The sequence below is a fragment of the Dermacentor andersoni genome, chromosome 6 (genome assembly GCF_023375885.2).
Source record: "Dermacentor andersoni chromosome 6, qqDerAnde1_hic_scaffold, whole genome shotgun sequence".
NCBI lineage: Eukaryota > Metazoa > Arthropoda > Arachnida > Ixodida > Ixodidae > Dermacentor > Dermacentor andersoni.
The window spans coordinates 9,786,707-9,802,908 of record NC_092819.1 but is presented as its reverse complement, the minus strand read 5'-3'; the positions used below and the strand labels follow the sequence as shown (position 1 = coordinate 9,802,908).

Here is a 16,202-nt window from a genome sequence, read left to right as displayed (position 1 = left end):
GTAACTATGACGTGACCAGAAATTGTTCGATATATAGAATAATCCGATGTAAACGGGTTCGATATAGTCGGGTTAGACTGTATAAAAATACACTACATGTAAATGAAGCAAGTGTGTGCATAAAGAACATTGGTTTGCCGGCCAACAAATGAAGCCATTAGTGGCTGGGGCGTTATAATGAAAGCGGGATACTGGTAATGAGCTCCACTTCGTAGGCAAGCTTGTTGATGCTCATCTGCGGCAAACAGTTGGCGTGTAATGAGACAATGTCGTCCCAGACAGCCGTGAAGCCGGACATATGTCCGCTATTTACAGTGCGATTTCCTTGCGCACATTGACACCGCAGAACCTAATCGCAGAAGTAACTACAGTCGAACCCATTTATAACAATATTCAAGTGCCACGAAAATTCCATTGTTATAACCGATAATTGTTATAACTGGGTTGCATGGAAAAAAGAAATCAAAATGAGGAATGGCATGGCTGTTCCGAGAAAATTATAATGGCGGGGAGGCCAGTTCTCCCCTCCACCTTCCTCCATCCGGCTTCTGATTGTGTTGACTCGTTTAGCTGTTTAACTCTGTTTCCTGGGTGCTGCAATCACGTGTTGTTAACAAGCCGCGGCTATCGGCATTCAAGAATGGCATTGCCATAACAACTGCAGCCAGGGGTCACGGGCGGCAAATGACATACGAGCTCTGCCGAGGCATCGCGTTGGTGGCCCCAAAAGGCACCTTTTAAAAAATGCGGGAAGGCTGCTGCAACAGCATCTTAGCTTGAGAAATCCAGAAGAAACACTGGAATGAGATTGCCACAAGCATCTCGCCACATACTTCCCACTGGCTTGCACAAGAAAACCGCATGTCTGTCAGCCTTGCTTGTTTTACGCGAAGTTTGCCAACATCCTTCTACAAGGCATCCAGGTGCTTCACATAGTGAAGCGGAAGGTCCTTCGTGAAAACAAACCCATCAGGAATCATCTACAGGACCTCCCGCGGGGGCAGTATTGAGGCAGCCTGCCCGACCGCATCAGTGCTGCTGTCGTGGCCATCATTGTCGCTATCTGATACAAGCACATTCACGACAATCACCTCATTGGTTAGAAGCACTTTGTCTCCAAATCTATAGCAGTGCGCTTTGTTTTCACCGGCAACGGCGTGCATTGCCGATGATCAGCGGGCGGATCAGCCATGTTCCGTTTAGGTGGCGAGTCAAATGAGGATGAGAAACTATGTGGCCAGGAACGACTTCGACACAACAAACAAAGACAAGCACGAGTGACTTCATCCATTAGCTCAATTGCACATAATGAGGGCCCAGCAAGCCATCTGGTAGCAGTGCTGTCAGCATTGTCAGCGCAGTTGGGACGGGCCAATCGTGTTTTGGAGGGTGGCACGGTGCACAGCTATAGGCACAACCCATTCATGTTTGAAGGGGTGGGAGTACAATGGCAGAGATGCATGCGCGGCTGGCATGCATCTCTCATGGAGAGATACGCGCGGCGGCAGTTGGGGTGGCAGGCGATCGTGCAGCGGCTCACATTTCACTTTTTTTCTTTTTCAAGGATTTCACATTCCATTACCTTTCAGCACGGGCACCCAGCAGCTAGACATCATACCATATTGACTCGCATAATGATCGCACTCGCGTAATGATCGCACCCCTGAATTTTGTCGTCAAAATTAGATTTTTAAAATTTCCCGTGTAATGATCGCACCCTGAACTTGCCGCAGCGGTATGTCGTGTGCCAAGTCTAGCTAATAATGATCGTGCTTACTATCTGTCGAATGCCATGCTAACGGCTATTCAAGACAAGCCAAGCGGTCTGCATTCACCAAACATTCTTTAGTAGATGCCTCATTTTATTACTTTCATCACTTTCTGCACTTCCATGACAAAAATAGGCACAACCAAATTTGCCTTTATTATGGGTAGGCTTTATAATGGTTGTGGTCAACAAAAACAAAAAAGGCACCTTTCGATTCTTTTCATCTGCACTCGTGGGCACGCAACAAATCGCGAGCGGCAATGATAGTAGCCACGTTTACACTGATATGTTAAAAGTGTACCCTATTCATACGTCGATGCTTATAACACAGCTAAGATATTCGCCCACCCCTAGCTGAAACGTGCCGTATTAGGATAGTAGCGAAGACAGATGCTGCAGTTTCCGCAGCACACCGGCCAAGCGTTTCTATGTCACTGGCAGCTAGGCGCGCCCATCTTCATTTCTGTCCCCTCAAAGTGAACATGTCTACGTTATTGCCGCAAACTTGCCAATATTAACGATATTATTCATTACTGATACGGAAGAAACTGTTGCAATGTACGTAATGTACTCACGAGAAAAAAAAAATTTCGTTCGGCCCGTTCGGCTTGCTTCGCCGGCCGCCATTTTTTTTTTGGTGTCCCACACCCGCATCCCGCACCAAACGCGGGCCGAAAAAAAAATTTTTTTTTCTTTCCGCGGGAAACTGATCGCACCCATGAATTTGTGTCAATTTTTCTGACAGAAAAGTGCGATCATTATGCGAGTAAATACGGTAGTTATAACCGATAATGTGGCATGGAGACACTATAGTAAGGAGGTTATTTCTCCATAGAGAGCATACAAAAGTTGACGGTGCCGCAGCTTTTCATTGTTACAACCAACATATTGGTAAAACCGGTACCGTTATAAGCGAGTTCGACTGTATCTGGGACGCATACAAGCGGCAAATCACACGCACACACTTCAGTCATGCCTGCAACGGAAGCAGGTGTCTGCGGCACGAGGCCCGCTTGCGGTTCCAATGGCCGCCGCTACATGGCTTTCAGTGGCACCCCTATATGCGCTGCACATGGCAGATAGGGCTTCTGTACATCTTCCCATGTGCACTTTGTGCTCACTCTCTTCCTTATTATATTCCCCTTTCCTTTACCCTGTGTAGGGTAGCAAACTGGATGTTCATCTGGTTGACCTCCCTGCCTTTTCTCTTCTAGCTTGCTCTCTCTTGTAAGTTCAAATATTCAAAAGCTGCCCCTAACCCCAGTTTTCAAAGAATTCAAGGAGCACATTTATTTTCAAGTAGTCGTAAAGGCCCCTGATATTTTTTTTACCGAATCCAAAGGTTTCAAGGATTTCAAGGACGTGTATGGACTATGCCATGTAATAATTGCAGAATGGATCAGTGGTTCACCTGTTTGGGAATGGCAGACAGAGCCTCTTCAAAAGCTCTGAGCACATCTTCAGCCCCAGGTCCTCTTGCAAGGAGCAATTCAAGCAACAGGAGCCAAGCATCAACAGATCTTGGCCACCTTTTAAGACCAGCCTGAGCACTGGCCAAGGCAGCTTCGTGTTCTTTACAACACTTCAGGAGCTTCACCTGGACAAAGGTAGAGGAATTTATTGTGTGAGCCAAGTGGAGCACGTCAAGCTGAAAACTTTTAGGTCTCTTACGGACAAAAGATTTCCAGAAAAGTTACTTCCAAAAGTGTTGGTAACTGTAGATTCCATTATAGCTGTTTTAATTAGATAGCCTAGGCAAAACTCACCACTGCAAAGTGTATTGCAATTACCTGTCTGCAAATGCATTAATGCAACAACAATGCATAATGCTTTGAAACATAGAACAAATGACATTGCTGGCCAACTCTGGACTTCGAAATGTTCCAGCCTTTCTAGGCTTCAGTGCAGCAAGGACATCTGTAAGCACCTTTACACTGGCAAAATGTGCTGGCAGTCATAGCAAACCTGAGAAATATTGCCGCAAGCAGTATTAGCAGACAGCGCTTCCAGAACAGAACAAGTTTTGTAATTAGTAACAAATGGCCTGCACTCACCCATTCCTTATGGTGTTCAAAAGTCAGCAGCTCTTCATTCGAAGCCCTCTGCATCAGAGTGATTACTTGACGTAGCCTCTGCAAGAGCAATTTCACGCCACTAGTGTGAACACTTCCACCGCTTAGCACATTTATTTTTTTACAAAGCCAGGATCCTAATTGTGATCAAATATTTTATCATGTTTGCACTTTGGTCGCTGTCACAATGACAGACTGGCCATAAATGCCAAGCATATGAGTTCCAAGCACTGACAAGCAACATTTTCGCTACTCCACACTGATTAGTTAGACATCAGTGGTATCATACATAAGTGGAGCAGTGCTTATTTTTTAAAGTTTGAGTTCATGCACACACAAACAGAAATGCATAAATCTAGTATGTATAGACGAGGGTCCCAGAGTAGGTATCAAAGGTTTCAAGTAGGATAAGGGTTCCAAGTAGGCACTGTGCTAGGTATCTGACACTTGTGTCTGAAAGTTCAATGCAGCAGTCTGGAATACTATGGCAAAATGCCTGCAAGACCTTCCCTAGACATCTGCAACAAGCACTCCAACAGCATGTCAGATAACAACATGGCTGTACAGTAAAAGCTATTTATTTTGAATTCTGCGGGGATGCTACGAAAATTCGAATGATATAAAATTTGAAATAACGAAAGTCAGAAAAAAAGATTGCTAGGTTAAGGCATGTATATAGTCCGACGCAGCGCGAGTGTGCGCGCACACATACACACGCTATGTCACACTGGTGAAGACAACGTCTATAGTTCGAAGCACTGGTGCAGCCAATGCAACCGGACACGGCCAACGCGGTCTGACGTGCCCAATGTCAAGATGGCTCTTGCTCCACCCGCACGTTCGTCCCACCGACCCACAATGCATGGCACGAAGAGAAAAAGGTGCCCACGCCACTTTGTCGAAGATCGCAGACAGCCGTTCAAAACGGCCCGCCGGTTGGGGATCGTTCTGCACATGATTTGAAGAGAGTACGGTGCGCGAGTCTAGAGGGGACAGCATTTAAGCTGGCGCAGCGGAAGTGGCGTAGCGTGACTGTCCGCAAGCAACCTGCGCCGAAAACATTGGCGCAAGCACTGAAACATTGCTGGCATCGCCAACGTGCTCCCGCGCACTAGCACCCTCCTAACCACGATGGTGCGGAGTTCTAATTATCGGTGGCAGTGCAGATTTCAGTGTGAATTAGCAAGATGCATTACATATTGCTTTCAATATATTGTTGGACAGACCGTGGCGGCTATTTCATATTATTAGAAATCTCAAATTAATGAGTTGTAAATTAACAAGCTATTACTGTACAATGTTTGTCCGAAAGGCAAATTCAAGGACGAGCCTCTGTTGCCAGACTTATACATAACGAATTATGTCTAATTAATTATTTGTAACCAACTACACTTTTTGTATATTAATGATTACTTTGTTTACCTGCATAACGCTCACTATAATTCAACTACTTTTTCAGACCAGACAAGCTGTAACAAATGAGGTAGCTTTGAGAACCTGAATTTGGTGAGAGCTTAAAATAGAACGCCTGATTATGTGCCAGGCAACAGCCTCACGAATGTGCATGTTCAAACAGGCGAGTCCCGGCAGCTCAGTATTTGTTTCCTCATCTTGTTTCTGCTCCGCCAGATGTTGGTCAATGAATTGTCCACTTAGGACATAATAGCAAGGAAATTTCACATGAACTATTTTTAATGCGATTAGCATTCTTTCCCTACTTCAGGTGTATTGAATCTATCTACCCTCTTACGCTGACACAAGTAACCCATGTTGTCTACCAGCTTGGGCTACTAAATATGTGCTCATGGTCATTCCATTGTCGTCATTCCTGCTTTGTAATCTGACTCTCGTCATGCTGTCATTATCATGCCTTCTACGCTGACCCAGTGGACCAAGATGTATAATATAGCTTGAAGCACTAGGTATGTGCTTGTGATCGTGATGCTATCGTGGTCATTGCATGCTAGTAATTCTAGCTTTGTCAATAGCCTCTCGTCGTGCTGTCGTCATCATCCCATCATCGTCATACAGCCTTTGTGATTCAGTTGTTGTGATGCCATTGCTGTCATTCTATTGTCATGCACTGCTGTCATGCATTCCTTGTCATACCATCATCCTGATGCTGCCACAGTCGTTCCATCGTTGTCATACTGTCGTCATCAGTTAGTAACATCATCCCATTGTCATCATGCCATCGTTGTCATATGCCTTTGCCTTTCCATCAATATCAATCAATCATTTTGTCATAATTATACTGCTATCATTCAATCGTGATTATGCCGCCATGGCTATGCCATTGCTGTCACTGCATCATCATCATCATCATCATGCTGTCATGGTCGCGCAATCACTGACACTCCAGCTTCGTTATCCGACTCCCGTCATGCTGCCATCAAGCCATCTTGTCATACAGGCTTCATGATGCAGTCATCGTCATGCAATTGTCATCATACACTTGCTGTCATCCTGTTGACCTCATAGTGTTGTCATGCCATGGTTGTCATACAGTATGTTGTCATGCATTTATTGTCATACCATCGTCACAATGTCTTCACAGTCATTCTATCGTCATCATTCTAACTTCGACATTCGGCTCTCACCATGCAGTCATCGTCATACCACTACCATGTTGTCGTCATCATGCTTCCATTTTACCATCGTCATCAGTTCAGCAACGTCATCCCGTTGTCATCATCATGCGCCCTTCATCAATCCACTGACCTTGTTCCTTCATCATTCAATCATGATTGCGCCGCCATTGTTAGGCCATCATCATCAGAGTCGCTATCATGCACCTGTGGCCGTGTCGTCATGCCATCGTGGTTGTGCCATCATCATCATTCCAGCTTCCAATCTGGCTGTCATCACGCCATCGTCGACGTATGCTTTTTGTCATCCCAATGTCCCTATATTGTCATCGTCACAGTGTTGCCATTATACCATCGCCATCAGTTAAGAATTCCCATCTCATTGTCGTCATGCCGTTGTCATATAGCCGTTGTTGTTCCATCATCGCCATCCCTTTTTCGTCATTCCATCATTGTCAAGGCCCAGGATCATGTCCGTGTGTTAACATAAAACTATCATCATCGGGATTGGCTCCAGCATCATCGTCTTCCACAGCTGGCTCATTGGCGGTCCTCGGCACTACCATGCAAATGTGCTTGTGCCACTGCTCCTGCATTCGTCATTAATTAAGAAACACAAGGACATAACCAATTTTGCAGAGAATTACAGCAAAGCTGTTAAAGGCTAGTTCCCCCAGGATAGTGTTTATGTGTAGACAAAAAACTCCTCACACGTAGGCTGATCTTGAAGATAGTGCAATGCCAGGCCGACTCGCGGCGGAGGTGCAGTTCATCATTAAGGGGCCCACATACGCAGCTCCGCTGGTCATCCTTCACAGTGTGGAAGGACACTGAGTGTTTTTTATTTTTTTCAGCTTTTCATTGGCCCGATTGGGAGCGTATATTTCAAATCCCAGCAACAACGAAGTGTTGCACATCACAGGCACTCAAAGACGCCAAAATGCACTTCCATTCGCATGTTCTGCCTTCAATGCTAACCACCAATGTTAAAAAATTTTGGCGTACAATTATTCCTTCGACTGACAACAGCCTTGTCTTACCCGACTCTTCCGGTGTTCCAATTCCTTCAGACTTTTCTGCCACCATACTAAACTATACATTTTCAGAAAATTTCACAGCCACATCTAGCAAACATATGCCAAGTACACAGCCCTTTAACTATGTTAACATGCCCTCCATAATTGTTGCTCCAACCGGTGTCAGTAAGCTTATTGATGGACTATGCATTCATTCTGCTCCGGGATACGATTGTGTTAACTCAAAATTCTTAAAAAACACTTCAGATTATTCTTCTATCATACTATCCAAACTTTTCCAGCAATCCCTTGACCATGGTACGCTACCTAATGAGTGGAAAATAGGCAAGGTGATTCCAGTGAATAAATCCAGCAGCAAAGCCTCCCCTAATTATTATTGTCCAATCTCTCTCACCAGTACATGCTGTAAAATGCTCGAACGTATTATTTTTACCAACCTGGTTAATTTCCTTGAATTGAACTCATTTTTTATGTCAGCACAACACGGTTTTCGGAAATCTTACTCCTGTGAAACCCAATTAATGTTGTTTACACATGCACTACACCATATTCTTGACCAATCATCACTAGTTGATTGTATATTCTTATATTTTTCAAAAGCATTCGACAATGTGTGTCACAAATTATTGCTTCACAAACTAAAACAACTTAACATTGACTGTAACCTTTTGAAACGGATCGACTGTTTTCTTTTCAACCGCTTGCAATTTGTTTGTGCTAACGGCATTAACTCCGGTTTTACAGAGGTCTGTTCAGGTGTTCCACAGGGTTCCGTCCTTGGACCTCTATTGTTCCTAATTTACATTAATGATCTTCCCTGGCTTATCAACTCCCATATCTATCTGTTCGCTGATGATTGCGTCATTTTCAAAGAAATCGCCAATGCTAACGATACTGAATTACTTCAGTCGGACCTTACCACTATAGAGAACTGATGCAATGAATGGTTAATGGAGCTAAATATTACCAAATGCAAAGTCATATGTGTGTCTAGGAAAACATCTACCATACCGTCGTACTACATTGACAACATGTCATTGGAATCAGTTTCTTCATAAAAATACCTTCGTGTTTCACATGACGTTTAACCTCAGCTGGTCTCTTGATACTGAGAACATAATTTAAATATGCTAGTCGCATGCTTGGCTACCTACGTTGCAACTTTTTCAATGTACCTGCTAATTTTAAACTTTTGTTATATAAAACTTTAATATGACCCAAACTCGAATACGTGACTCCGGTATGGGACCCTGCTCATGAAAACCTAATCACTGACCTCGAGATGGTTCAAAATAACTCTATGTTTTATTCTTGCGAACTACAACCGCACAGCGAGTATAACCAACATGAAATCTAATCTTTGCCTCACATCGCTGGCATCTCGCAGAAAAGTGTCTTGTATTGCCCTCTTCCACAAGTTGTACCATCATCATACTCTACGAGATCACCTCATCCCCCATCCAATTTATGTATCCCGTCGCATTGACCATCAGTACAAAGTCGGCATTTTGTCATGCAACACTAAAAGCTTCTCACAATCATTCCTGCCGCGAACCCCATCTTCCCGCTGAAGTTGTAGGCCTTATTAATTATCAACAGTTCTGCGAAGCCTTAGCTAATATTTTATATACAGGTGCCATTTAAACACTCATGTAACGAACTGTGTTTGTCTTCTTCATTCTTTTGTATTTACCTATCCTCCTCTGTTGTGCCCTTGGCTCTGAGGGGCATAAATGAAATGAAAAAAACACAATCTTGTGTGCAAAATTTTTAAATATTACAAGGGCGCCCTACCACGCACATTAAGTGAACTGCCCTAAGCTCCCCGACATTCCCTCTTTTTCCTCCTCGATAAAGTTTTCAGTGTCGCTTCTCATATTTCCACAACAAAAAAGAGGGATGATGATGGACAAAATGCATAAGCAATGTATGAAGGGCTGCAGAGGATGCAAGGTAACAAATGAGGCATACCCACTTTGAATTTATTTCCAGAATGACACCAGTTTTGAGGTTTGCACCCTCAAATTCGCTGTCAAAATTCATGGTTGGTCCATTTACTTGCTTTAACAAAACATTCTTTTAAGCGTTAAAGCACAAAAGCAACTGTAACGCCCATGTATTTCGTCCTACACTTTGGGAAATAATATATCAAAATCAGTGTCGTTCTGGATATTCATTCTAAATAAATATATTTGACAATCTCACTGGCTACAATCTGTAAATTTCAATATGTGCCATACAATAATTAATTAGGAAGTTAACCAGTGAATGTTTGTTAAGTCATTGAATATGTGTTTCGATTTTTGGTGCAAGTAACACACGCCTCTCTGAACATTTCAGCTCAAGGACTAGAATTATGGTATCTGCAACAGGCAATTGTTAAAAATTCCACAAAACTGAAAAATTACGGGGGTCTCTTAAGATCACTCGTAAGAGGTGAACGGTGAAAGCCTATTCTACCTCCTCTTATCATTTGCCTCTTCTCTCTCTCTTCTTTCTTTTGGTCATTATTGCTCACTACTAAGCTCTTTGTCATTTTTAATCAATTGTGGTAATTACAAGCCGTCGTTAGACATGCTGGTCATAGTCATTAGTAGTCATCTCAGTCATTACTATGCATTTTGTCATTTCTAATGAATTGTAGTTGTTACAAGTCGTCGTTAGACATATTAGTTATTTTGTAGTCATTACTAGTTATTACAAGTCATTTCGGTCATTATTAGTCATTACTGCTCACTACTAAGCATTTTTAGTAGTTTGTAATCAATTGTGGTCATTACAAGCCATCATTAGACATGTTTGTAATATCGTAGCCACCAGTAGTAATTACAAGTCATTTAAGTCATTAGTCATTACTAAGCATTTTTAGTCACTTATAATCAATTGTAGTTGTTACAATTCGCCATTAGACATATTGGTCATTTCGTAGTCATTAATAGTAATTACTGGTCATTACTAAGCATTTTTGGTCATTTCAGAGTCAAATTCAAATTCTTTATTTCTGCCTTGTACAGATACAGACGGCGGAGGCACAGAAAAAAGTTGTCAGAAACAGCTTGACAAAGCCGCAGCCTCCACAGCAAGGCTTTTAAAACAGAGGTAATTGCAGTCCAATAACAGTTATACAATAATGAAGTACAAAGGAAAACAACAAAATTATACAATATTTAGACAATATTCACCACAAAGGAAAACAGAACCTATATGGTTACATAGCACGCAAAGCACTGTTTGACGCACTGAAGAGACCAAAATTATTCTACACGTAAGTATTCAAGAGGGAAGGAAGAGTGAATTGCAGGCGTTCTCTACCGAATTTATTCAAGGGGTCCGCACTACCCAATTCTCCGCATACCTTGTCTTGTAGGTTGCTTCTCAGGTACGCAGATCAGCAAGTCATTACTAGTCATTCCTAGTCATTACTGCTCACTAGTAAGCATTTTTAGTAATTTGTAATCAATTGTGGTTATTACAAGCCATCGTAAAGATATATTGGTCATTTCAGTCATTAGTAGTCATTACAAGTCATTAGTAGTTATTTTAGTTATCACTACTCATTACTAGACATTTCTAATCAATTGTGGTCATTACAAGCCATCATTAGACATATTGGTCATTTTGGAGTCATTACAAGTCATTAGTAGTCAATTACTAGTCATTATTAACCTCTATCAATCTCTATTATAACATCATCGTTCACTAACTGTCACTATCAATCATTTTTCATTCTTTAATCTGTCTTCATATGGCGTGATGACACTTCAACGGAGACTCCGGCGGTCAGGTCTGCTGTCACAAACTTCACCGTGAGCCTAGAAAGGCTTTTGCCTTAAAATAATCACCCCATATACTAGCCCCTACCTGTTGGGCGGCAGATGACGAGGAGAAGAGCAGACGACGCACGGACGATGATGAGCAGCTGATGAGGGGAGCGGCAGCACGTACGCAGTACCTACTAGTGATATTGGTTAGACTTCAAAAATTGTTTCTCGTTTCAGACAAAATTTACTCGAATAAGAGTTTCTAAATCACAAGCTAATAGGTCAGTGCGTATATTGAGATTTCCTAAATTTATCTGGAGGGCCTTAAATGCTTAAATTTCACCTGAATATTGCAAGAAATTAATGTTTTTGTGAACGGAGGTGTAAAGGCATTTATTAGTCACCGGCGTTTGGGACCAACCTTTAGAGCAGGGCATTACTCCCAGCACGAGCGGCATTCACGAGCAAAAGCACCAAAGAAGATGGCCCACTAGAAAGCGCTGGAGAGGACGACCCAGTATATCATTCCAATCCTTCTCTACAATTACCCCTGGGAACGAAAAGGGAACTGCCCGATGGCCTAACAGCTTGTCACTATGGGTGGGTCATAATAGGTCTTGAGGTGGTCGACATTGACAATGTCTCGTCCACGACGGCACATGTCCGAAGGCAGTTCAATGGGTTCGATCATGTAGTTGACCAGAGAGGTGCGTTCAATGATACAGTAAGGGCCTTCGTACTTGGGCAGTACGGTAGTTTCGACGAGAGCCCAGGTGCAGTGGAAGGGACTGGGTGCCACACAAGTGCTCCGGTGAGGAACGTGGCTGCAGATGTGGTGTCAACGCAAACGCTCTTCTGACGCTCTTGGTCATTTGAAGTAAAGGCCTGCAGGAGACTGCGACTCTCTTTGGCATGTCTGGCTGTGGCAGAAATAGGTGCACACTCAGATGCATCCGGCTTGTACGGAAGGATTGTGTCGGTTGTGCGCGATGGGTGCCAGCCGTACAAAAATAAAAAGGGCGAAAGGCCAGTGGTACTCTGAGTGGTGGTATTGTAGGCGTAGGTTACGAAGGGCAGAATGGCATCCCAATTTGTGTGGTGGGAGGCTACGTACGCTGCGAGCATGTCGCCAAGCATACGGTTAACACGTTCTGTGAGGCTATTGGTCTGCGGATGGTATGCAGTAGCTGTGTGGTACACAGCATGGCACTCTTTTAGGATGGCTTCGACAACTTCTGACAAAACATGATGCGGTGCACCGCACTGTCACCTGCTCGTCATCATTTTTTCATCACACAGCTAAAGACTGGCACAGCCTTCCCCACCATGTTGCTGCCATTGCCACATCATCTACCTTCATGGAAGAAGCAACAAGTGTTCTTTCTGTAAAATAACATAGTGGGCAACCTCCTGCATTTTTATACACCCATCCCTTATGTAATACCCTGCAGGGGGTCTTTAAGGTAATAAAATGAAAATGAAAAAATGAAAATGAAAATTATGGAAAATGGCAACAGCCCGGGATGAGAGCCAACAGAGACATTTTCTTGGATAGCTCAAACGGTGGCAGCTTATGAACTGATGGGTTGATGGGTGGAATGGTTTATTTTGGGACTTTCACTATAACGACATTTCAGAATAATTAATGATTTTCGGCAGACCCACGTGATTCGTTATATCAAGATATGACTGTATATTTCTCTATTTCGCAATCTCCTTCGAGTTTGATACATCCGGGATCCACTGTACTAGCATGCCCCAAAGTCTGTGCAAATGGACAGCTAATGCTGCACAACCATTTATTGTGGCACCAAATATAAGGACACTCGAGGCACAGCACAGTTGGCATCATCGTGATGCAACAGTATCACTACACATGCATGGTCCATACTTGATGGTTTAGAAGGTCACCAGAGATGCACAGTGCATTCAGCTGCAAAAGCGATAAAGCCACCCTGCACTCAATCAGCCCTACTGGAGCCCTACAAGTAGCGGAAGGCAGCATTCTGCCTTCCGCTACTAGCGTGAGTGTTGTACGCACTCACACTGGTATCCTGATGAGCAGCAGTGCACATAACACTGCTTAGTGCATACACTGGTTCAAGCTGAATGGACAGCAAATGTCAAGCTCAAACTAATTCTATCTTGTCCTTTCTTTGGGCACCGACAATGCCAACAGTTTTCCTTCAGTCTCATCATGTGCATCATCCAAGTGCAACACTTGCAATGTCACTGGCGGCACTCCTCGTCGCACCAGCATTGAGATGCCTTCAGCTCGATGCTGAACCTTGCGATCACCTTTAAAGGTACACTAAAAGCAAATAGGATAGGATAGGAATAAACTTTATTTGTCCAACGGTTGTTGATGTTGGTGCCCGGGGCTAGGCTGCCAGGGGTCCATCGCCCGAGGAAGTAGTCAAGTTAAAGTAAAAGATTAGTGCTCTAGAATCTCTAAGGCATCAATATTATTGCAAACAGTGCCTTAGTAATCGAGAAGTTGAGGTAAATGCAGGACACGATTAGAGACTCCCCCAACGACATTCAAGTACTTGCCCAACGACGAAGGTACTCCTCATTTAAATTCTGTCATTAGCACTCAACCACTCGTTATAAAAACATCATTGTATTGCATTATAAGACAAAAGAAAATGCTACTTGTCCAGTCATTTCTATTTCATGTTTAGAAAAAAAAACTCATTGGCATTACCCTTGAATATGACATGGATGGTCGAAAGGTTTCGTTTTCGCTCGACTCTGCGCTGCCTGCACTTTTCGCATTTCAGCAGTTTCATTATTGCATAGCGCTGCGCTGGTTTTGCTAGCTCACGAAACTCGCACAAACTCCAAGTAGCAGAGAATTCCACTTCCATGTGAAGTCACGGGATGCCCGAACAGTACATGCCACCTGACCAAAAGTAGTTGCAGCGGCAAATCCATCTCTGTGCCTTGGCTCTGTTTGTCCATGGCCGCGCATTTGCGTTTTATGCAAAGAGCCGTATTGCTGTTTGTCGGGCACCATTTTACTCACTGACGGGTATTGGCGTATGCAACGTCACCACTCCCCAGTTGCATGGCAGGAGGTTTAAACTGCGATAAAGGTATTCGGAACCTTCAGATGCAATTTTTTTGTATACTCAGTCTTTTCTTGGCACAACACAAGTGTTGTGAGGTTTCTGAAACGGTATTTAAACCGTCCACGCCAACTTAGTATTTGCCTTTAGTGTCCCTTTAATGCTCTGCCTTCAGGTGAAATTGCCTATTTTTTCCCACCTTGGCAATTGTTCTGGCACCTGGCAAGCAATAAAAGCAGTGAGCTATGTACTAGTAAGCAACAGTGGAGAGTATATGAAAACGCATTTTGATGCAGCATAAGAAACAAAAGGCAGTGTTAGGTGTGTGGCTCTATGTTTGTAGGTGAGCTTTGTTGAGACCCGCAGCAACATGCATAGCTTTGCTCATGCACAGTGCAGCAAACTGTAGGTATGTGGCAGCCTGTATTCAATAAACCTGTGTGTTCAATTGTAGCTAGAGGAGGTTGAATAAACTGGCTAGTATTTGTAGGCCTTGGATGACTGGTACTAGTTCAGGTTTCTGGTAGCCAGCTTCTTTCTTCACAAGCACCACCAAAACTAAAGACAGTGCTGGCGATTGACGCTCAACAATACAATTCTTTTCATACAGGCAAACAAATAATAATCATAGCAAAGACAACCTAACCTACTATGTAAACAGAGTATGCAGATACCTTTGCTGCTTGTTTCTCACTGCTGGACTGCTCCAAGAGCTCCAAGTGGAACTGAATATACAGCTTCCACATTGTCTCTGTAACAAAGCATGTGTAACGACAGTGAAAAGTTATGCTAAGGAACCCCAGGTGGCCTAATTAATCCGCCGGCCCTCACCCCGGAGTGCCTCATAATCAGATTGTGGTTGTGGCACATAAAAACCAAGTATAATTTATTGAAGTGAAAAATCACAAAGTGCAAAAGCACATGCAAGGCTCTGTCAAACGATCTTCTCATCAGCAGTGGTCGAACAATGAATGCCTCTAGAACCAATGCTTCAACAAGGGCATTTGTCTTCACCAGGACAATGGAAGTTCTCAGGGCCAAAACATTGACTGCAGAGACATCCCTTGTTTGAGCACTGTTGACCACTTCCGAGTCTTCCTGTTGTGGGGATTGAGGTGTGCCTTAGCACCTTTGTGTGGGCACTCGCCTGTTCTGTCGTCCCTGCGCCTCTCGCTTTTTACCCGCGACAGTTGTCGAGGGTGGTTTTTTTCACAGGACAGTTTTCGGCGATGGTGCAACCAGCTTAATTGATGCAAGTGGCAGAGTGAGCTCAAGGGAGACCTTTTTTAGTACTGCACCAGGCGCATACATGTTTTTCTCTCATCCACCAGACATCACTGGGCATCACTCGGACTTCAGCTTGTCTACTTCCTTGCATCTATGATGAGCGACTGGTATTGCTCCTTTCCTGAACACTAAGCCAACGAGTAGTGCCTAGTGCTCGTGCATGATCATACTACGCCAAGCCACACTTAATGGAGGCCTAAGCCAATGGAGATTGCCCGAGATCTAGCGAGCAGACCTATTTGTCATCGCGAGTATGCAGCATATCTGCGAGGACGCTTTTCCCTTAGCAGCGTGTCATGGGAAGCCATTCTCCTGCAACGACATGCTAGCGGCACCCTTTACTTGTATTTCCACCCTTGGCACGAGAGCCCCTTTGCTTCCCGCACTGCCCTGGGACTGGGCATTTGTGCAGAGTTGGGTGTCACCGGAGGCAAATAAACCTGATTCTGTTACCTTCGGGCAATACTGTGTTTCTTGCCACGCAGCATTCCGTGCCCTTTTGCAGGCTGAGCACACATACACAGCGGCACACTACATTACAAGAGGTGGTGGATGACATGGCCTTGAGGCTTCCTAAGCCTGATGGTTGGTACTCCTGTGAGATACAAGAACTCTACA

The 16,202-nt window shown here is 43.8% G+C and overlaps 1 protein-coding gene across 1 annotated transcript in view; it reads right to left on the bottom strand.

Annotated features, from left to right (window-relative positions):
- LOC126521522 (U3 small nucleolar RNA-associated protein 6 homolog) overlaps positions 1-16,202 on the bottom strand; it is a 104,727-nt gene that overhangs the window by 26,456 nt on the left and 62,069 nt on the right. The window contains exons 14-16 of the mRNA XM_055065805.2: positions 14,972-15,048; positions 3,823-3,900; positions 3,180-3,365 (exon numbers count right to left, since the gene is read on the bottom strand). Of these exons, the coding sequence (XP_054921780.1) occupies positions 3,180-3,365; positions 3,823-3,900; positions 14,972-15,048 (341 nt within the window). The remainder of the gene's footprint in view (positions 1-3,179; positions 3,366-3,822; positions 3,901-14,971; positions 15,049-16,202) is intronic.